General features: G+C 43.9%; 1 protein-coding gene across 2 annotated transcripts in view; it reads left to right on the forward strand.

Moving 5' to 3' along the window:
• The window catches only part of IREB2 (iron responsive element binding protein 2), a 46,353-nt gene that overhangs the window by 14,692 nt on the left and 8,275 nt on the right, over nucleotides 1-23,386 (forward strand). For both annotated transcript variants that reach the window (XM_053272330.1, XM_053272331.1), the window contains 11 exons: nucleotides 4,278-4,461; nucleotides 5,886-6,025; nucleotides 7,390-7,561; nucleotides 8,052-8,152; nucleotides 8,526-8,642; nucleotides 14,861-15,020; nucleotides 16,351-16,486; nucleotides 17,725-17,809; nucleotides 20,908-21,064; nucleotides 21,821-21,945; nucleotides 22,346-22,450. In XM_053272330.1, the coding sequence (XP_053128305.1) occupies nucleotides 4,278-4,461; nucleotides 5,886-6,025; nucleotides 7,390-7,561; nucleotides 8,052-8,152; nucleotides 8,526-8,642; nucleotides 14,861-15,020; nucleotides 16,351-16,486; nucleotides 17,725-17,809; nucleotides 20,908-21,064; nucleotides 21,821-21,945; nucleotides 22,346-22,450 (1,482 nt within the window). The remainder of the gene's footprint in view (nucleotides 1-4,277; nucleotides 4,462-5,885; nucleotides 6,026-7,389; nucleotides 7,562-8,051; nucleotides 8,153-8,525; nucleotides 8,643-14,860; nucleotides 15,021-16,350; nucleotides 16,487-17,724; nucleotides 17,810-20,907; nucleotides 21,065-21,820; nucleotides 21,946-22,345; nucleotides 22,451-23,386) is intronic.

Consider the following 23,386-nt stretch of genomic DNA (forward strand, 5'->3'; position numbering starts at 1 on the left):
TCCATTAATTTCAGTAATGCAAATTAAAAGGTGAAACTGATATATGAGACAGACGCATTACATGCAAAGCGAGATAAGTCGAGCCTTAATTTGTTATAATTGTGATGATCATGGCGTACAGCTCATGAAAACCCCAAATCCACAATCCCAGAAAATTAGAATATTACATGGAACCAAGAAGACAAGGATTGAAGAATAGAACAATATCGGACCTCTGAAAAGTATAAGCATGCATATGTATTCAGTACTTGGTTTGGGCCCCTTTTGCAGCAATTGCTGCCTCAATGCGGCGTGGCATGGATGCTATCAGGCTGTGGCACTGATGAGGTGTTATATAAGACCAGGATGCTTCATTAGCAGCCTTCAGCAATTCTGCATTGTTTGGTCTCATGTCTCTCATCCTTCTCTTGGCAATGCCCCATAGATTCTCCCCCATAGGTCAGGCGAGTTTGCTGGCCAATCAAGCACAGTACACTGTATACTTTTCGGAGGTCCGATATTGTTCTATTCTTCAATCCTTGTCTTCTTAGTTCCATGTAATATTCTAATTTTCTGGGATTGTGGATTTGGGGTTTTCATGAGCTGTACGCCATGATCATCACAATTATAACAAATTAAGGCTTGACTTATTTCGCTTTGCATGTAATGCGTCTGTCTCATATATCAGTTTCACCTTTTAATTTGCATTACTGAAATTAATGGACTTTTGCACGATATTCTAATTTTCTGAGTTTCACCTGTATTCTTAAAACGAACCATAGGAAGCTGCCTTTATACTGAGTCTAGCTCAGTATTGTTCACACTAACTGGCAGCAGCTCTCCAAAGTTTGAGGCAGGAGTCTTTCTCAGCCCTACCTGGAAATGCTGCCAGGAACTGTACCTGGGACCTTCTGCATGCAAAGCAGATGCTCTTCCACTGAGCTACGGCCCCATCCTCTAATTCAGTAAGGCAGCTTCCTATATTCCTACCATAAAGAATCATACAGGGTGAGACCAAATACTTTAGATTGACTCCTGCTTGTGGTTCTGTGTCATGCTTTGGGAAAGGAGTGATGAGGGTGATTGGTTGCACCCACTGCATTGTTCTTATCTCAGTTAGAGCTTTGATGACCAACCAAAAATTTGTGGTCACCAAGACCATGCCACTCTCCTCAAGGGGCAGGGATCTTGTTGCTATGCTTCCTCTCCAAAACGCAACACAAAGTCTAGGACAGTGTTTGTGGTTAATTAGCTGTCTAATTTTATAGGGAGCTCAAAACATTTAAGAAATCCAGTGCAATATTAAAGCAAAATAATGAATTCAATCTCTCATCCTATGAAGACTTTTTAAAAGTTTCAGGTCTTCATCTGGCAGCTGAAGGTGTATAGTGATGAGATCATACAGGCCTGCCTAGAGAGCATTGGGCACCACTTGCAAAGAGGCCCTGCTCTGTGTGCCTACCCACTGAACCTTAGTTGGTGGAGGGACTGGGCACTGTTCCCTCTTAAGACGTGTGTACGCTCACAAGTTTTTGGATGTCTGCTCAGTTCATTTTAGATTCCACTCAGATTGAATCAGAAAGGCCCCATTCTGAATGTGCGCGCACACACACACTGCCTTGATATTGCCGCCTAGAACAAAATTCATCCCACCTGGGATTAAAAAAATTAGAGGGACCACGGGAACCAGGAATAGGACCTCAGATGTTGAGTGGAGTGTACAGGAGGGCTTGTATGGGAGACAGTATGCAGATTCCAATGCTTTAAGGCCTTAAAGTTAAGAAACAATTTGATTTGAGCCCAGAAATGAATATGTAACCAGTGCATATCAACTAGGACCAGATAATCAGTTTCACCCAGGAAATTCTGGAGCTGAGTTGCCATGACACACTCAAGCACTTTGCCTAGGAATGGATGTTACAAATTGGTTGGTAATCATTTAAATCATAGAGGTCTAAAGAGAGCTTGTTGAGCAAAGGATGTACTCCTCCCTCCTTTAGCACACCTAGAACAAGACTCACTATGAATTAACTTGGAACAAGACCCTTGTTAATAGTTGGTTGGTTGTCTCTGCAGACAAAGGAGGAAGGGGGCCCACTCTGATTACCTGTAAGTTGGCTCCTATTTCCAGATATAAACAGAATGGCTCTCACCCCTGGAAAGAGAGCTTCCCCACAGGAAATGTGCTACACTGGCATCAGGCTGGATGACAGTTGATGTCCTTTGAGAGTGAGATCTCCTGCCAGGGCTTGCTGTTCTGGAGTGGTAGATGATTGTCTAGAGCAGTGCTAGGATCAGGGATCCTCCAGATTTTGTGGAACTAGAACTCAAAGCATCCCCAGCCATAATGGGGATGACGAAAGATGAATGAGAGACGAAAGTTTGAGCGGTTTATAAATGTGACGAATAAATAAATAATTGTAGCTGGGGATGTTGGGAGTTGTTGTTCCACAACATCTGGAGGAACCCTGGTTGGGAACCACTGGTCTAGAGAGAGGAAATGGGAGTAGATAGCAAAAACCCTTTTTGACACCCTCTCACTGCTTGTTCTTGCTCTTGCTCTACAGCAGTGGTCCCAGAGAGAAATTCCCTCCTCACAGGAAGCTTGGAGCTAGAAGTAGAGCAAGGATTGTCCCTGCAGTTGAGAAGCAGTGTAATTATTTCTTAGAAAGGTGGTTGCCCTATCTGAATTATGTAGATCAAAAGAAAAAAAACATTGTGATGAGTCAGAGGGGTTGAAATGTGTGTTTGTTTTGTAATGGATATGCTGCAAAGTGCATATCAAACATTTGGAAATGGTGGTTGAGTAAGAGAGAGGGTGTGGGGTTTGTGGGTATTCTGCTAAAAGATATCAGATATATGCAGCTATTACTTCTAAAGTTTACAACAACAAAAAAGAACTGTGATTAAGAAGCACTGAACTTCATAATCTGCTAGATCAGGCTCAAGGCCTATCTAGTCCAGCATCCTGTTTCACACAGTGGCCCACCGGTAGGGGTGAAGGAACCAGCTTGAGGTTGAGCCAGTTCACTATCGAACCAGGCTGGCTTGATGGCTTTCCCTTGAGCCGAACGCCCCAGGCCAGCTTGGGGGTTCTATAACTTTTTTTAAAAAAAAGAAAATTTACCAGTTGACTCTGAGGGATGTCGCAGGGGGTGGAGTGTCACCCAGGCATGCAAATGGCCACTGTGCACGTGTGGCGGCCTTCAAAATGGCCACCGTGAGCAGGGAGAGGGCCTAAAAGGCCCCCAAACAGTCCAAAGTGTCCCCAAAAAGACTGGGGGGAGGCCGACAGGGGGAGCAGGAACCGTTGGGGACACAAACACGCAAGCGTGTAGCAGCACACAAACTCCAGAGGCCGCCGGCCTCTTTAATGTGTATATTTAATACACATTAAATATATGTGTATTAGTTGTAGAACCACCACACACACACACACACACACACACACACACACACACACACACACACACACTTTGAGCTGGGCCCAAACCTGTTCAGCCTCAAGCCAAACTGGGGCTTGGCTTGACATGCACGGAACCGGGCCTGGTTCGAGTCCAGTTCGATTGGAACCAAGCTGGGCTTCCTGGTTCCATGCACACCCCTATCCACCTGAGAAGCCCGCAGGCAAGAGGTGAGGGCAAGCCTTCTTTCCTACTAAGACTCCCCTGCAACTGCTATTCAGAGGCATCTTGCCTCTGAGGCTGGAGGTGGGCTATAAGTAGCCATTGATAGACCTGTCCTCCATGAATTTATCTAAACCCTTCTTAAAGCCATTCAGGCTGCTGGCAGTCACCACTGGGCAGTTGTGTCGGTGGTTGTCTGCCTTGCTGTGCAGCTTCAAGGCTGGAAGGAGAAGGCCATCATGGTGAGCAAAACAGAGGACTCCTGATGATGGTGGTGATCTCCAAGTATTTGCAGAGATACTCCAAATATTGTGTAACTTTGGTAATTGGCGGTACAGTTGTCCCTCACCAACCATGAGGGTTCTATTCTGGAAACCCTTGTGGTTGGGAAGCAATAATAGGGAATAGTTGAAAACGGGGTTAGGGAAATCGCAGTCGCGAAGCAACCATAAAACAAGGTAACCAACAGAAAGAATCACCCCAAAATCCCTTCCCCCCCAAAAAAACCCTGCTTTTAAAAAAATAAAATAAAATGATGAGGGATGACTGTATAGCTTTCTTCAACAAGCAGACTTGTGGGTGGGGGAAGTTGGAAAAAAGCTTTGCTGTATCTGTCTGTGTTCAGAGTGTGAGAATGTAACTTGTCTGTCTTCTCTTTTTAAAACGACCTAGTGGAGTTCCAAACGTATCAAGAATGTCTCAGTAATTCCACCTGGAACAGGAATGGCACACCAGGTGAACCTGGAGTACTTGTCAAGGGTGGTCTTTGACGATCAAGACTTCCTGTATCCGGACAGTGTCGTCGGCACAGATTCTCACACAACAATGGTGAACGGCTTGGGCATCTTGGGGTGGGGTAAGCTCGCTGGATTGGCTGTTCTTTTATTTTCCTTACTATATCTGTTGGAAATTGTTCTGGACTCTGTCCTTTTGATGGCTTTAAAATTCCTGGATAACGCTTTGGAACATATTGATTTGGAAGGAAGAACCTGGATCCACAAGGCAGAAGGGCCTTCCTCTCTCTCTTTTTTAAAAAACTCTCCTGCCCTTGAAAAGCACCTTTTAATCCCAAGGTTGGATTAATATGGACCCCAGCTAAGCTAAGACAACTCTTAAAGATCTGACTCCAGTTGAATAGAAAAAGTGAAATTGTATCGTATAAGGCTTCAGCTATATCTAACCACCACCACAGTGACCATGAAACATTGGCAGTCCTGTGAGAGTCTATGTGGACGGGCAAGAACGCAGCAGAGACACTCACGAAGGCACCTGTGTTCTTGGCTTGGAACAGTTCCAAGTGAAGTGACAGTTCTTCTTGTGTGAGGGGTTTTATCCATGAATATTCCCCACTCAGGTTTATTTTATCATGATCAGTTTTTATAGTAAGCCATTTTAACCATAGACCCGTGGTAGCAGTTTAAAAACCAGGATTACTGGGAATGCTTAAACCACAGTTTCCCTGTTTGGACATCATGGAAATTGTAGCTTAACAAACCAGGGACTCTTGTGTGAAGCCAGGTGCATGATGGGAGGACTGAGGGCACGCTAGCTCATCACATATTTGAGATTCAGCCATCTATGGTTTGGACTGGGGATATGATATCTGAACTTGGCCAGAGGTATATTTTTGGTTTGCAATGACCTCATGTTAGTTTTTTACATGGGGTCTCCGAGACCCCATATACCTTCAGTGCCTTTTAACAGGCAATCTACAGTGTGTGCAAATAAAGTGAGAAAGGGAGTGTACCTACTAGACATGGGATCATGGGAAAGAACTTCCAGTGCTGAGTCTCATAATGGAAACCAAAACTGCATAAAATATCTAGGAAATTCTGCAATGTAAACATGGTCTTAACTCTTGTAGCTGATAATCTACTGATTAATATGCATGAATAAAACATTGTTTGCACACAGTTTGGAGGAGGGAGTGCTTCCTTTCTGTCACTAAGGCACATATGAAAACACTTCTGATGAGCTGACATAAGGTACACGTGTCTCATTTCAGTGTTTCTCTCTGATTGATACAATGTTGAAACCAGATTGTACAATCTGCATCTAGAAAGACTTGAAAAACAGTTGGATTGGGCAGTATGGCCAGTTCACTCTGCATGCCTCCCAGCAATGAAGTTAGATTACAATGGAGATGCTACTGAATTTTTCACAGCAATATAATAATTACTTCTTACTGCAGGAAAAGGTCTATTAAGAGACTTCACCATATCCTTTCATGTTTTATGAGTTACTTAGGAAGCTGCTAAGTGGTGTGATTTCTCCTTCCAGGTGTGGGTGGAATTGAAACGGAAGCCGTCATGCTCGGAATGCCGATCACCCTCACCTTGCCCGAGGTGGTTGGGTGTGAACTGACCGGCTCGGCTAACCCACTTGCCACCTCAATAGATATCGTCCTAAGCATTACTAAGGTAAATTTGAGCGCGCTCTCTCTCTACTATGAAGGTGTGCAGGCTCTACTGCAGGTGCTTGGGTGGTGAAATAAAGAGCCAGATTTTTCTCTCTTGTTACAATGTCGTCAGTGGTCGTTTTTCAAGATCTCAGAATTTGAAGCCGCCTTCATGGGTACAAGATAAAACTTGGTGAAGCAGCTGTTCCAAGCAAACCTGCAATTCCTTTAATGGCATTGTTTGGGATGATGTCATCTATCCCAATCCAAGGTGGCGGACGTGTAAACTAATTTATGAGTTAAATTAATGAGGCACAAGTGGGCTAATTTGTGAACCACCTAATGCAGGGATCCTCAACGTTTGGCCCCCAGATGTTCTTGGACTTCAACTCCCATAATCCCCACACCCAGTGGCCTTTGGCTGGGGATTATGGGAGTTGAAGTCCAAGAACATCTGGGGGCCCAACATTGAGGATCCCTGACCATTGGGTACAGTTACAGTGAGTGACACGCAGGGACACCTCAGTGACATAATTTGTGATGATGTTGTCCACACCAGTTCAAGATAGCAGACGTGTAAACTTTGGAGGCTGAAGTGGGCGAACTTGTGAACTGCTTAACCAATTTGAATCAAATTTGCTACAGCTGTAGGGGCATATAGGGACACCTCAATGGCCTAGATTATGATGATGTCATCCACCCTGATCCAAGATGGTGGATGTGTGAACATTTGAGCTGCAAGAGATCTAACTTGTGGACCTCGATTTGAACAAAATTTAGACTAGTTGTAGAGACAGTGAAAGGAAAGTAGTCTGATTAGTTCTTACTAGAACAGCTCACCTTTGTTGCAACACACCTGAGGTCAGGAACTGTTTTTTCATAAATTTAAAAAGAGTCAACCAGCCCCCATGTCAGGCTATTGATGTGGTTCTCTGTCTCACTTCAAGTCTCCGGGCCTTAAGACAGAAAACTGAGAGGAGCACAGAAACCCCCACTAACTGAGGCACCCTTTTAACATGGCACCTTTTTAACATGGCAATTCTCTTATATTTAGCAGGGGGAGAGCACCTGTCCCTATCCAACCCCAGCACAGCATCCTTCCAGTGACTGTTGCTGATGTCTACTTCATATTTCTTTTTAGATTTTGAGCCCTTTTGGAACAGGAAGCCGTTCTATTTTATTTTATGTGTAAACCACTTTGAGGACTTCTGTTGAAAATGTCGTTTATAAAGACTAGTAGTAGTGGTGGTAGGCCAGATGCAGCTGGACATGACAGGTCATGGCCCTGGGTCCAGGGCAAGCCACAGTACGTTTGTATTGTGCTATAGCATTTCTCTTTGTTCTTTGTGCAATATTTAAGTGGGTTTTCTTTTTTTTCCCCAACAGCAACTAAGGCAAGCAGGAGTGTCTGGGAAATTTGTGGAGTTCTTTGGGCCTGGAGTTTCCCAGCTCTCAATAGGTGACCGAACAACAATAGCAAATATGTGTCCGGAATATGGTGCTATCCTGAGCTTTTTCCCTATAGATAATGTGACGCTAAAGCATTTAAAACATACAGGTAAGACTAGCGCTAAAGTTCCTGGTTCTTAGAATTTCACATGTAATCTTTTGGCTGAAGCAGTATAATATTTCACAGTATTTTCTCACTGGATCAAACACTTCCCATGTAGTGGTGTAGCTGTACTAGTGGCAGCATATCAACCAGCCCTGTATATATTTATTGAGAAACTTTTAATTTGGTTAGCTATATTTTTCTTCAGCTGTATTGAGGCACAGTTCTGGTCCTCAGATCTGGGTTTTGTTTTTCAATTCAAATTGTACTTTCCTGTTCCAGCCTAAAGGCAAACTGTGGTTTGAACCAGCAGTTTGAACATTACAGCAAACTGTGGTTTGCCTGAAGGAGGGAATTGGAGCATGAAGGGAAGTGAGAGGCACAATTGTAGGTCGTGGTTTTGGCCATTAATTGTGTACTGAGATGTCTTCTGTGTTGTCAAATAGTTGTATTTCATCTGTAGACGGTTCTCTAAGTCTTCACATGCTTCCCACAGGCTTTGATGAGGCTAAGCTTAAGTCCATGGAATCATATCTTAAAACTGTGAAATTGTTCAGAAATTATCAGCTTTCCACAGAAGATCCTGAATATTCCCAGGTAACTACAGTATGACCTTGCCACTTTCAAAATATCGGTCGCTTCTGTGTTTTTTAGGCTTGTCCATTTGTTAGGCCTCTCCCTCCCCCATCCAAAAAGCTTGCTCTGTAACTGCAAGAGATAGGCCAGTTCTAAAAGAAAAAAAAGTCATCCTTCCTTCTCTGGCTGCAATATTTGTTTGTTTGTATGTTTGTTTGTTTATTTTTATCTTACATATTTTATATTTTTATTTTAATATGTGACTTACGTTTTTAAAAAGTTGTATTTCTAAAAAGAAACTTGATAGAATATATATAAACTTCATGTAAAAGCCACAGATCAATATGGAGTTATAAACTGGGCAATAATTATTAAATAGGCTTTCTCTTTTTAGATTGTACATCTAAACCTGAGTTCTATAGTGCCATATGTAAGTGGCCCCAAAAGAGCACAGGACAGAGTGGCCGTTATGGATATGAAGAGCGATTTCCAGGCATGCTTAAATGAGAAGGTAAGTTCAGTTGACATGGATATTCAAAGCTGTTGTAGCAAATCCCAATATCTGAATAGCAAATATATGCGTTTTTTTTGTCTCCAGTGAAAGAATCCTCCTTGTCATGGGGACATTTTTCTGCAGCAATTTAAATTCTTTCCTCTCAGTTGTGGTGGTTGTAATATATAGGGCATGTCCAGATGGCCGCTACTGGGACCATTCCCAGTAGCATGCGGACATGCTGCCAATCCTACTTTAATACTGCCAAATAAGGAAACTAGCTGACATCCAGATTAAATAACTGCTGAGTAGTTCCATTTGAAATTAAGCAGTCCTTCTAGCATAGCTCCTAAGTAGTACTATTGAGTAGCTCCGTCTGGATGTCTGCCACTATTCTGCCATGTCTAGTTGCCTCAAGAACCCAAACCTGATGCTTTGAATAAAGCTGAGTTAAAAACCAACATCCCATATAAAATCCAAAAGGAAGATAGGCAAGAGTGCCGATAGAGAAAAGTAAAAGCAAAAACCTCTGCCCCTTCTATGACCACTTCTATGATGAACTTTAAACGGTTGATTCTTTTAGATAATGAGAAGTAGCTGGGGAAGGAGGACACTAAGAGGCAGAAGAGGAAACTAAAGTTATAAAAGGAAAAGAAACCTCAGATCCAACAAATAGCCTCTCCAACCAATAAGAGATTGAAGAGGGAAGCCCAGAAAGAGTTTAGGTTCGCCAGTTTGAGGCAAGGTAGCCACACAGGGTTATGCCCACCTTCCCCAAACCGTTAAATCTAGCTCATAGTCTGGTCGATAAAACTTGGCATTTACAGCCAGTTAACCAAAAATTAGCTTTTATCAATTACCCAAAGCCAAAGGGTTTGCCAACTTGGCTGCAACATCACACTTTCTAAAGCTTATACATTCTCTAATTCCTGTAGCAATTACAGTGGACATCACAGAAGTGGAATATCTTCTAATTATTTTGCAGCCAGAGCAATTATAACATTTGTAACTGACAACATCGCAGCAAAGATATATAGTTTCAAAGAAACCCAACACTCCACATGAAGGGTCTAGTTGTGACTAGATGATCTGGTTCGTGATCTGTTGAATCCATTAGAATGGGTTCTGCGTCTGCGCGGAAGCCTCTCGGTGTCAGGTTTTACAGCTCCTCTTCGGTTCCTGCGCCCCACCCCACATGACCACGTGGCTATTTAAGGCGGGAAGAAGTGCAGGCACCTCAGTTCCTTTGCGACCGCCATAGGGATCGGTTCACTCGGTTTCTACGGCTCCTCGGTTTGGTTCCTTAAATCTTTAAAAGTTCTACTATCTTGCTTCTGGACTTCTGACCTTGGAATTCTTGTTAAACCTTCTGCCTTGCGATTCTGCTTTTCCGCCTGATTGGACTGCCTTACTGTGAATGACTCCGGACTGCTTACCATTTCTGCCTACTCTAAAATGTGTTGGTTTGGAAACTTTCTTCGGTCTGCTACCTGGCTTTGACTTTGGACTGACTAACACCACGCACTTGTGAGTAATGAACTAACTTGTCGATATGGATACCCCAAAGGGGAAAAAGACTTTTAAACGTTGTGAAAAGTGCAAGGCAAAACTGCCTTCACAAGATGCGCATAGACTGTGTTTGCTCTGTTTGGGTGAGGCACATATTACGTCCTCCTGTAATATTTGCCAATCGTTCTCTAAACAAACCTGGAGAAATCGAGAACTCCGTTTGAGGGCTGCTATATATGAAGATGTTTTGGCAGCGCCTTCGGCTGCATCAAAGAAATCTCCTCAGGCTCATGGCTCGGGGGCCCTGGCTTCAACCCAGTCTAAAACCCCGTTGCCCGCTGTAAAAACCCATAAATCCTCAAAATGATCGCGTGAGAAAATGGCGACTACTGGAGAACCCGCCGCAGAAACGCGGAAGAGGTCGACATCAGGCTCGACCCTGTCACCGAAGTCTGTCCAGGAGGTGGTTCTCGTGCTGATATCGAAGCCTTCGACACCGGCAGCCCCATCGGCACCAACGCCGACTCAACACGCTGGGCCCTCGACATCGACCGCTTCGGCATCAACGGCAGCACATCCAGCTGAACTCTCGATGCCGAAGCCAATCTCGACGCCCAGAGACACCTCAACATCAACAGCTCCAAACATTGTGTCGACATCGAACTCGGCACCGATGCAGGCATCAACGTCGGCAATAGAAGCAGTGTTTTCTCCTCCAGCCTCAGCTCTACCGGTACCGAGTCTCCAAGACTTACAACCAGCGCCAACCCCGATAAGGTCCCCCTCAACATCGGGGGAGGGAGTCCAGCCTTCGGCAAGAACAGCATCACCCCAGTAGCCATCCACATCAAGGGCAAGGACAACATACTGGCAGATGGCCTCAGTTGTTCATTCTCTGCGGAAACCCGGCACGAGTGGAAACTGAACGACGCGTACCTCCACAAGATATTCCTACTTTGGGATCACCCAGAAATCGACTTATTTGCTACAGCGCAGAACACAAAATGCAAGCTGTTTTGCTCAAGAGCGGGCCACGACTGCTAGTCCTTGGGAGATGCCTTCCAGATGGACTGGTCAGCACAATGGACCTACATGTTCCCACCATTGCATCTGGTGAGCAGAGTTGTAGCATGTCTTCTAATAGGCCATGTAAAGCGCATCCTGATCACGCCGTGGTGGCCCCGCCAAGCATGGTTTCCACATCTACTCAAACTAGCTTCGACTTATCAGAGGCTTCCAAACCGTCCAGACCTCTTGATTCAAGAAAACGGGCACCTTCTTCATCCAGAAGTGCTCACTCTGCAACTAACAGCGTGGAAGATCGACTGTTGAGGCAAATCATGCTAAACCAGCGTAAGCCATCTACGAGAAAAAACTATGCTAGCAAATGGAAAAGTTTTGCTACTTATGCTGCTCACCATGCTTTCCACCCTAAGGAGGCTTCCCCTGTCCTGCTCTGTCTGACCTCTCTGAAGTCAGCTATCGAACGTGTCAGTTAAGGTCCACTTGGCTGCGATTTCTTCTCGACATCCAGGCTGGGATGGGAAAACAGTGTTCTCTCACCCTTCATGCAAGAGCTTCCTGAAAGGCCTCACTAATCTGTACCCTCCTGTCAGAAAACCTCTTGAGCAGCGGAGTATCTCTCTGGTCCTCTCTGCACTAACTGAACCACCCTTCGAACCCATGCGTTCCACAACAGTGAAGCTGGCATCCTTTAAGACAGCTTTTTTTAGTGGCTATCACCACAGCTTGAAGGGTGAGTGAACTCGCAACCCTTCGCATGGATGTCCCTTATGCCCGGTTCTACCCAGATAAAGATCTTCTCCGGCTGGATATGGATGTGGTGCTTCCTACCTTGTTTAAGTCTCCAACCACCCCGTTGGAAAAGGCCCTACATTCCCTGGATGTGCGAAGAGCACTTCTCTTTTACCTTTCCAAGACAAAACCCTTCCGCTCATCAAGGAGGCTATTTATCGCCTATAAAGGGGCGAACATGGGACAAGTTTTGTCCAGGCAAAGACTGTCACACTGGATTGTCGAAGCCATCCGTCTGGTATATTCGCTACAGAAAGTTCAGCCACCAAAGACCATCAAAGCGCATTCCACAAGAGCTTATGGTGCCTCGGCTGCTCATCTGTCTGGCATATCTTTTCAAGACATTTGTAAGGCCGCCACTTGGTCTTCTGAGCAACCTTTTGTGAAGCACTACGCTATAGACTTACGGTCTGCTGCGGAGGTGAATTTTAGGAGAGGTGTCCTCAAAAGGGTGTTGCAATAACTCTACTGCTCCCTCCTCCTCGTGGAGCTAACTAAACACCCATTCTAATGGATTCAACGGATCACGAACCAGATAAACAGGTTGCTCACCTGTAACTGATGATCTGGTAGTGATCCTTTGACATCCATTAGACCCTCCCGAACCTCCCCTACGCAGTGGTACTTACCTCTCTATAGTAGAACTTACCTGCTTACTTGACTGCTTTGGCGGTCTCCAAGGAACTGAGGTGCCTGCACTTCCTCCTGCCTTCAATAGCCACGTGGGGCGGGGTGCAGGCACCGAAGAGGAGTTGTAAAACTCGACACCGAGAGGCTTCCGCACAGGTGCAGAACCCATTTTAATGGATGTCAATGGATCACTACCAGATCATCAGTTACAGATGAGCAACCTGTTTTTTTAAAGACACTTTGCCAGCCCATATGGGAATGAGCTCAAGGGTGGAGTTTGCAACCAGTGTTCCATCCAAGGCATACACACGTGTGCGTGCTCACGAGTTTTTTGATGACCACTCAGTAAATTTTAGATCCCACTCAGGTTGAATCAGGAAGGGTCCCACTCTGAATGCAGGTGCGTACACACTGCCTTGATGCTGCCGCCCAGAACAAAACTCATTCCACACACAGATGAACAAAACTAGAGAGAACATTGGTTGCCACCAACAATGCCTATACTTACTCTGCAGTAATGGACCTCAGTGACTCTACTCCAGCCTTGCTGGGCACCATACAAGGGATGGAGAAACCCATAATCAAAGCCTTAGCATCTCCTGGTGAAGAGGATAGTATCTTGATTGCCAATATCTTATTGCCTGAGAAAGACACAGTTTTGATAAGAGACATTCTACACTCACACACACTCACAGTAACTTACTTACTGCTATGTGTGCGCTCCATATCAAGTAGCTGAAGAGTCAATGTGCTTTGATTCAGTCAGAGTCACAGATGCTTCTTTTAACTGTAGCCAGTACCAATTCTTTCCAAGTGGTCAGTTCTTCACATTCAACTAGGAATTCCTTTATATCATTTAACCAGAGACAGGGTGACATCAATAAGTTCATACTGTTTGCCCAGTAATTCAGATGTTGAGTGGAAACAAAGGTCCTGATACCTAAGGGAAACAAGGTGGTCTCTAATGGTTTGGGCAAGAGTAGTCTGTAATTATCTGTTGCTACTGGTTGTTTTGGCAGTTCTGTTGCTCAGACATGGATTGAACTGGGTCAGAAGGGCCCCTTAACTCAACACTGGATTTAAGGAAACCCTCTGCAATGGCCAATTTTGTGGCAAGATTAAGTCCTTAAGTTAGGGGAACCACTCCCTCTCCTCTGTGATAACTTGGGGTTCAGTAGTGCTTTATCTGATTGTTGAATAGTTTGTAACAGCAGGCTAAATGGAGAAAAACATCTTTATAATGGGCAATTGAAAGGCCCAGCCTCAGGGCTCCAGGAGCCATTTATTCCTTAAGTGAAATCTGAAAAGCATGTGTATGAAAAATGTTCATCTTGCATCTTTTCCATGATAATCCCACAAGTTAGTCCATTGCCAGTTGCAGGAAAGCAACAGCAGAGGACTGGGCATGCCCTCCCCTCTTGCCTGTGGGCTTCTCAGAGGCATCTGGTGGGCCACTGTGGGAAACAGGATGCTGGACTTGATCACTGTTTTTGGAGTCATGGACCGGTACATTATTCATGCACAGTTTCCTGCACCAGCAGTTAGTAAGGGGGTCGCTCCCCTCGCCCCCATCCCCAGGCACCCCCCCAAAAAAACAATTTTGAGCAGCTCTCTGGAGCTCATTTCCAGGCAGCCCTCACTGCTGGATAATGTTCATTTCGAGGAAGTGAAATGAATGTTGTCCAGCAGCAAGGACTGCCAGGAAATGAGCTCCGGAGAGCTCCCGCTGGCCTCTGCTGGCCCCAAATTGTTTTTGCGGGGCTGATGCCTCACGGACCGGTACCCAACGCCTTGTGGACCAGCACTGGTCCATGGACCAGTGGTTGAGAAACACTGGACTAGATAGGCCCTGAGTCTGATCTGGCAGGACTGCTGTTATATTGTGGAACTCTTTCACTTATTTTGAACCCTTTGAGGCCCATACTGGGCAAAATGCAAGTTATGCTTCTAAAATCTGACATCCGCCAGTAAAAAAAAAATTGATTTAGTTCTAGCGGGAGGTGGGGGGGAAACCTTCAGGAAATTTGTGTGAAGCATTTTTCATCAAAAGATTGGATGGTTCTTGCCTACCAGTTGCAGAGATGACATAGTCTCTGGGGGATTGCCACACGCTCACACTTACAGGCATCTCTTAACAGCCACTTGTGCTGGTTTCCCCAGCATAATGCCATTGCATCTTGGCTTTCTAGCCAATGCCTGTATAAATATGTCTCTTTTATTGCTTAAAAGCCGTAGTGAATTTGTTGTGATTTGATTTTTGTGGCTACTTCTTTGTCACCTAGGCTGGCTTTAAAGGCTTCCAGATTCCAGCTGAAAGGCAAAGTGCTGTGGTTCCTGTTGAGTATGAAGGAAATGAATATAAGCTGGCACATGGCTCCATCGTCATTGCTGCAGTAATCAGCTGCACGAACAACTGCAATCCTTCTGTAATGCTAGCAGCAGGTACGATCTGCTAGTGTTGGTTTCCTTTTCCACCACTTCCTGTTATGATAAGTAGCAGTGCAAAGCGTAACTGAATCACCATCCTGTGACTGTTTGACCACAAAAGGCACACAGAGGAGCCTGTATCCTTGTAGCTGGAGCGTGCATCCTTTGCTTTGGTCTATATCTGTCAGGGTCATGCTTTTCTTATATTCTTAAGAGGGTTTTAGATAAATTAATGGAGGACAGGTCTATCAATGGCTACTAGCCTTAGGGCTATAGGCCACCTCCAACCTCAGAGGTAAGATGCCTCTCAATACCAGTTGCAGGGGAGCAACAGCAAGATAGAGGGTATGCCTTCACTTTTGCCTGTGGGCTTCCCAGAGGCATCTGGTGGGCCAGTGTGTGAAACAGGATGCTGGACTAGATAGGCCTTGGGCCTCATCCAGCAGGAATTTTCTTATGTTTCTATTCCCTTTGTTTGCAGCCCTAGTATAAAAGACCCCCTATCAAATATTTGGGAGCTTATGTTGCTCTGAGACAGTTTGTTGGACAAAACACTCTTAAAATGCTGCATGGATTGATTAGGCCTGGTCCCAGTTCTGTGCAGTACAACCGCTTTTCACCGTTCTACTTTGTATTGTCTAGTAATAGGCAATACAATAGCAGCATGGACTCATAAAGCTCTGGCTATGCTGCTGCAATAGCACAGTCCTCTGGACAGCATTAATGGCGGGGCGGGGGTTAGTATGTGCATGCGTGCGTAGGTGTAGGGTGTCTCATCCTAAAGTGCTACCTCAGTGGCTCATATGTCTGATCTGTTAGAGGATTGACACAACTTTCTGTTGTGCTTTGTCCTTTGAAAATGTTTTTCTTATACAGAGAGAAAATAAACATTTGCTAAGTACTACTACTAATAACCAGACTGTACCCTCAGCAAGCTTGTAAAGAGTGCTACACAAGCCCCATTAAAATGAATTGAGGCTGGCTGGATTCTCCTGTTGACAGTATACAGAAGTGCCTTTTGCAGAGTTGGACCCGTGGTCTGCCTAGCCCTGTGCTGTTGCTCTGGACTGGCAGCTCCTGTCCAAGGGCTTGGCAGCAATCTCTTCAGCCTTTGGAACCCAAAGCATTTTGATGTTGTTGTTGTTGTTTTTAAAGCTGATATGACAGGATTGAACCCAGAGCCTTTAACATGCAAAAGATGTGCTTTACACTGAAGTACCACTTTTCTCTACCACTCCACCTGTTATAATAATTGACTCACACTCAATAACACTCTGTCACTTGGAATTCCACTTGTTCTTTGCCCAAGTATTTAATTGCCTCTCTCTTCCCCATCTTTCTTTAGGTTTGTTGGCTAAAAAAGCCATTGAAGCTGGTCTGACTGTTAAACCTTACATTAGAACTAGCTTATCGCCCGGCAGTGGGATGGTCACACACTATCTCAGTTCCAGTGGAGTGCTGCCATACCTCAATAAACTTGGGTACTGTTTTGGTTTTTTTGTTCTTATATGTAGGGGTTAAAAAGGGCATGTGAATTGGTATAAGACTGCTGTTTATTTAACAAATTTACTTCCTTAGACTTGAGGCGGTTTACATAAATTAAAACGACAAAGACAAGAAGAGCAGGGGGGAGATTCATACATATTTAGTTGTATGAATGATGCTTCAATATATTCTTAGTGTAATGTCTGTGTATGTTGTTGACGTTTTCCCAGAAACTTTAAAATCGAAAATATATTTGGTACCCTTAATTTGATTTGGATCTGATTCATGTTTGCATTATGTGTAGTTGTGTTTTTGCTTACCCTGCTGTTCTCTCTCCCCATTCCCCCCACTTCTTCCCGTGCATATTGACATATAAATAGGCTGTGTGTGTATATGAGAGAGATCTTCAGACAGTCTCTCTCCTCCTCCCTCCACACTTGAAGAAATTTCTTTACAATTCTGAAACTACCCGGTTTGACTGCCATTGTATCTATTACTAATATTACTCACTTTATGAAATAATGCATTTTTAGAAACTAAACCTTCCAATTTCTAAAAATGTATGGTTTGATTCATTGTCCACTCCACAAGCATTCCTATTAAAATATTCTCTACTGCAAACCTTGTAAATAGTTTCTAGGGCAGGAGAAGGGAGCTTTTGAAACCATAGTGTGTGCTCTGAAGAGTCTTTTTAGATTTTGGTTCATCTTCTAAGCCTCCTAGCTCTGCAACTGCAGCATGTTTGACTAGCTTGGTATTCAGAAAATCAATTATTGTCAGCTGTCATACTTCTAAGTGTTGTATCTAAAATCATCTCATGGTTTTGACAGCCATGTTAGAGCTCTTAGATATAAAACAGTATGCTTATTAGTACATATTATACAAACGGGCCACACTTACTAGCTAATGGGATATTTCCAAAATAGACTTCTGAAGTGCATTTCCTGCTTTGAGAATGAATTCGCTATTTGGATTAAGGCATGGTTAGGTGAATACACAGATGAGTGTTCTGTGCATTATTATGCACTACTTTAAAAACTCTGATTTTTGTTTATATGTATGTATTCATTTGAAAAATTTTCAGTACACAGGGGATGTATTACCCAGGGTGCTTATTTTGGAATGATCTCATAAGTTTCAGGAAAACTCGGGTGATTGAACTGAGTGTAAATGACAGACCAAACTTCACTGCTGAATTGCTGACATTCTCCCAAAATCTTGGTTTTCACTGTAGATTTGAGGTAATTGGCTATGGATGTTCCACATGTGTTGGGAATACCGCTCCTTTGCCAGAAGCCATTCAGAATGCAATTGTGCAGGTATGTGTTAGCAACTGGAAAGAAGCAAATTTTTATCCTAGTGACTGACAAAGTTTAAAATTCTGTTCAGCAATACAGACTTTGCTTGATCTTGCAATGTAGACTGTCAGCTTACTGTGTTCTGAAATGTGAGTCCTTTATGTGAATGGAAAATACAAACCTTTGCACTCATGAAGAGTGACTTGAGCACTTTCCCTCTATTCTGCATATTTATAAAAACACAATGGCGGGGTGGGGGCAGATTTCGGGATCCGGGAATTTACAGGCCGGTTTGCAAAACGCTTGTGCTGGACAAATTGATAGAAAACATTATCAAAGATAAAGTTGTTAAGCATATAGAACAGGCTCTGCTGAAAGAGAACCAGCATGGCTTCTAGAAAGGTAAATCTTGCCTCACCAATCTTTTGGTGTTCTTTGAGAGTGTCACCAGGTGTGTGAATAATGGTGATCCAGTTGACATAGTATATTTGGACTTTCAAAAAACTTTTGACAAAGTTCCTCATCAAAGACTCTTGAAAAAACTTGTCATTGGCTAAGGGAACAGGTTCATGTGTGGATTGGGAACTGATTGATTGTCAGGAAACAGAAGGTAGGTATAAATGGACAGTTCTCTAAATGGAGGGAAGTAAGAAGTGAGGTTCCCCAGGGATCTGTACTTAGGACCAGTGCTTTTCAAGTTATTCATGAATGATCTAGAAGTTGGGATAAGCAGCAAGGTGCCCAGATTTGCAGATGGCACTAAACTATTTAGTGTAGTGTAGTGTGTGAGGAGCTCTAAAAGGATTTTTCCAAACTGGGGGAGTGAGTGACAAAATGGCAGATGCTATTCAATGTAGCAAGCGAAAAGTGATGCATATTGGGGCAAAAAAACCCCCCAACTTCACATATACGCTGAGGGGGTCTGAGCTTTTGGTGACTGACCAGGAGAGAGATCTTGAGGTAGTGGTGCTCGTTGAAAGTATTGACACAATGTCCGGCAGCTGTGAAAAAGGCAAATTCCATGCTTGGAATCATTAGGAAAAGGATTGAAAATAAAACTGCTAATATCATAATGCTCTTGTATAAATCTATGGTGCCGCCACATTTGGAGTACTGTGTATAGTTCTGGTCACCATACCTAAAAAAGGACATTATAGAATGGAGAAGGAGCAGAAGAGGGCAGCCAAGATGATCAGGGGCCCAGAGCACCTTCCTTATGAGGCAAGACTACAACACCTGGGGCTTTTTAATTTAGAAAAAAGAAACTGTGGGGAGGACATGATGGAGATCTATACAGTTTTGCATGTTGTGGAGATAGAGAGCCTTTTCTCCTTCTCACAAAACACTAGAACCAGGGGTCATCCCCTAAAACGCATTAGCAATAGCAATAGCACTTACATTTATATACCGCTCTATAGCTGGAGCTCTCCAAGCGGTTTACAATGATTTAGCATATTGCCTCCAACATTCTGGGTACTCATTTTACCGACCTCGGAAGGATGGAAGGCTGAGTCAACCTTGAGCCCCTGGTCAGGATCGAACTTGTAACCTTCTGGTTACATGGCGGCAGTTTTACCACTGCACCACCAGGGGCTCCTCCTTATTGGCATTGCCAATAAGACCAAGAAAACAAAACTTTTTCACCAGTGTGTAACTAACCTATGGAATTATCTGCCACAAAATGTGACAGCCAACAGCCTGGTTGGCTTTAAGGAGGGTTTAGATAAATTCATGGAGGATGTCTATTAATGCTTACTGGTCTGAAGGCTATAGGCCACCTCCGGCTTAAGAGGCGAGATGGCTCTATATACCAGTTGCAGGGGAGCAACAGCAGGAAAGCAGACATGCCCTCAGCTCTTGCCTGTGGGCTTCTCAGAGGCGTCTGATAGGCCTCTGTGTGAAACAGGATGCTGGGCTAGATAGGCCTTGGGCCTTATCCAGCAGGGATGTTCTTAAGAAGAATCTCTTGATACATTTGACATGAATGTTTTATACGACGACATCATCTGCAGTGTTGCGGGCGGAACATGGAAATTAAAAGTGGATTGTATATTTGTGGGGATGATCTAATGGAGGACCTGGTTGATCTTTCCTCTTCTACTCATAAAAAGGTCAAACATGGTGTGTGGTATGGCTCTATTTATCAGGAAATTGAGTTTCCTAATGGGAAAGAGAATGTTACAACCTAGATGGTACTGTATGCAGGTGAGGGGATTTGCTTCTGGAAACAGCTTGAGTAATAATGTAGTTGTGTTTGATTTTTTTAACCTCTCCAGCACCACAGACTCTCTAACTAATCCTTTTAAAAACTGCAGGAGAGCCTATTTGTGGATCTCCGACATGTAGTTTAGTTCGGCTCATTTTTATACGAAATGGCTGTGCATGGGCCTATTGAATCTCATATGCAGTACACGAGAAACTCGTTAATAGCAGACTCCATATCCGCGATTTCATGTATTCTGCGATCAGGAAATTGGCACCCAACCTTGGTATAGGTGGGAGAAAGGCAACTAAGGGGTTGATTTTTTACATATCCCTGGGTGGTTGGTGGTGGCTGGAAATGATCTCAGAGGTCATTTCTGGTCACCATTTTGAGATCAGGAGCTTCAAAACCTTTTTTTTTTTTTAATTTTAAAGAACAGTCCAGCGGAAAATGCAATTTTCAGCCAAATTGTTGTTCTGGACATCTGGGGTGCATTGTATCCTTCACTTCTGCTGCATTGCCTCCAGTCACATAATGTGTGCAGTAGTGCTGTGAGGTGGATGGAGTTCTTTGTTTTTGAAAATGCTCTCTTTTTTTGTCCTTTTGAGATAAGCTGCAATAATCAGCTTTAAAACTCTAGGCTCTTGCATTGTTAAATAGAGCTGAGGGGAGTGGTCAGGGAGGAATTGTGGTTTTCATGTGTGGTGAAAATAGATCTGGTGATGTGATAGGGCAATAATTTTGCAACAAGGTCATCATTAGCTCATTTTGAATTTATCACACACTCTTGGTCACTCTAAGTTTCTTCTCTATAGTTGCAGTAGGAAAAAAAATACTTACTGTACAAAGAGAATGAACTCTGCTACAAAAACTGAGCAATTTCCTTTTTTCCTCTCTTTTTAAAAAACCCTTTCAGGGCGACTTAGTTGCTTGTGGAGTTTTGTCCGGAAACAAAAACTTTGAAGGCCGTCTCTGCAGCTGCATCCGTGCCAACTACCTTGCTTCTCCGCCTTTAGTTGTTGCTTATGCTATAGCAGGAACTGTGAATATTGATTTCCAGACCGAGCCTCTAGGTAACTGTACCCTTCCAGCTCATATTTAATCTGAGCCGTTTGTATTTTGCCTCTTGTGCTCCAAGATAGTTTAAGAGCAATGTGCTCCTATTTCTAGGACTTCTTAAAAGCTGCAGCAGGGGTTGACCAGGCCCTTCCTCACTGCCGCCACCGGTATGGCCATTTGTTCCCCTCAGGCCGCTGACAGTCTCAGGCTCGTCACTGGCCCTTTGGTCTTTCTCTCTTCCCCTCCCTTCTTTTTCTCCCTTTCTCTCTCCTCCACTCACTCTTCCCCTCTGTCTTTCTTCCCCTCCCCGAGTTAACAGATCTTATACCGCCGGCACTCCCTCCGTCCTTATAAGCACTCCGCTCAGCTGTTTAATATAGCCAAGATCAGACTAACACTTCCGTTTCCCCCAAGATACCGCTGAAGGTCCTTACCCTTTGCTTGTCAAGTATCTGGCAGCAACACTGCCCCTTGCAATGCTCCCAGCAGGTGAAGTGTGATCCGTTGTGACAGAATCTCCCAAATACAGCAAGACATGTGCATTTTCAATAGACTGGACTGGAAGGGGTTCTTTGGCCTGTTAGTGAAGAGAAACAAGAACACACATCTTTCCTGGTTGTGAGCCGCTTGGGGGCAGCTCACAACAATAAAGTCATAATGTGCACCTCTTGGGGCAAAAGAAGTATTTGGCTGTTGGACATTTTAAAGTCTAAATATTATATGAATAGTTTATGTTGGCCATTAACGTTGTGTGCCACATTTCTCTGCAGGGGTTGGTCCTGATGGCAAAACCATCTTCTTGTATGACATCTGGCCCTCTCGGGAAGAACTTCAGCAAGTAGAAGAAGAGTTCATAATATCATCTATGTTTAAAGAGCTGAAGGAAAAAATTGAGGTAGCTTAACATTATTGTTCTAAGGATATAATTGGATGAAATTTAAAATTTCAAACAACCCTTTTAAGACTCCAGGTACCAGGAAAGTAGGGGCATAGCCTCCAGATTGTCACCCACCTATTATTTAGTTGTGGTGTTGGGAAAGGGTTTCTTGTCAGTGAATGTCAGGAAACTGATCCCTTCTTCTGGACTCAGTTGTGGAAGCAAAAAAATGGTGGAAAACTGACTTAACCGGGAGTTCAGAGTCTCAAACCAGTATTGTATTTTATTTGGGGTTTTGTGTCTCACACTTGGTGTCATCTTCCACTGTATCCTGTCCAGTAACTGGCATTTTTTGGTGCAAGAGTAGAAAAGATGACCAGGAATCAGTTCCCCATATACCATTTTTTCTCTCTTTTAGAAAGGAAATAAGCGATGGAATTCTCTGGAAGTACCCAACTCAGCTGTATTTACATGGGATTGGAAGTCTACTTACATCAGATGCCCTTCATTTTTTGATAAGCTTGTAAGTATGCTGACACCAAATATGACAGGAATGTGGTGGGTACTGAATCAAGGGAAACTAAATGTGGAGAACATTTCTGATCAATGTAAGACTTTTTTTAACATGCTCTCTGGTGTTGCTTTCCTTTGGAGTCTTCAAAGTACTTCACCCTCCTCCTTGGGAACAGTGAGTCATCCCACCTGGAAACATTGGACAGGTATCTCATATCCACTCCGGATACCCTTCTCTACCAACAGAGAGAAACACTGGACCTTTTAAGGTTCCTTTTATTGGTGGTTGCAGGATATTTAACCTTGTCCAGCTAAATCCAGGGACCTCTCATCCCAGAGCACACCAGATCATTAGTATTTATATACCACATTTCAACAAAATGGTGGCTTAAATAGGAAAATGGAATAAGATGGTTCCCTTTCCCCAAAGGCTCACAATATAAAAAGAAATACAAGGTAGACAACAGCCACTGCCAGTGGGAAAATGCCGTGGTGGGTTGCTTTCTCGGCTGAATATGAGAGTCGTCACTTTAAAAGATGCCCCTTTTGCCCATTTATCAGATCCCGGAGTTGTCCCCTCTATTCTTTCCTTCCTTCAGAAGGAAAGAGCAAAAAGCAAGGTTTCAGACTTATTTCTAAAATGTAAACTTCTTTGAAAAATACAGAATATTTTCCAGACTCGAGCTTGAACATGTCCCAGAGCTGGAGGAGGAATTTCTTCTGAGGGGCTTTTCAAGTCTCCCTAATTAGCATAAATCTTGCCCTGAGAGCAAGTGGAGGAGATGACCCACCCTAGACACCCTTCACCCACCAATAAACAAATAGAGCACAGTTCGTACCAGTGTTCTTGTTTGGAGGCAGTATGCCTCCATTGAATACTCCTGATGTAGGAAGCAAGACTGGAAGAGTCGTGGTATCCGGTGTGCCCCCTTCCCCAGAAGCCACC

Source organism: Hemicordylus capensis, chromosome 10 (genome assembly GCF_027244095.1).
Source record: "Hemicordylus capensis ecotype Gifberg chromosome 10, rHemCap1.1.pri, whole genome shotgun sequence".
In the NCBI taxonomy this organism is placed as follows: Eukaryota; Metazoa; Chordata; class Lepidosauria; order Squamata; family Cordylidae; genus Hemicordylus; species Hemicordylus capensis.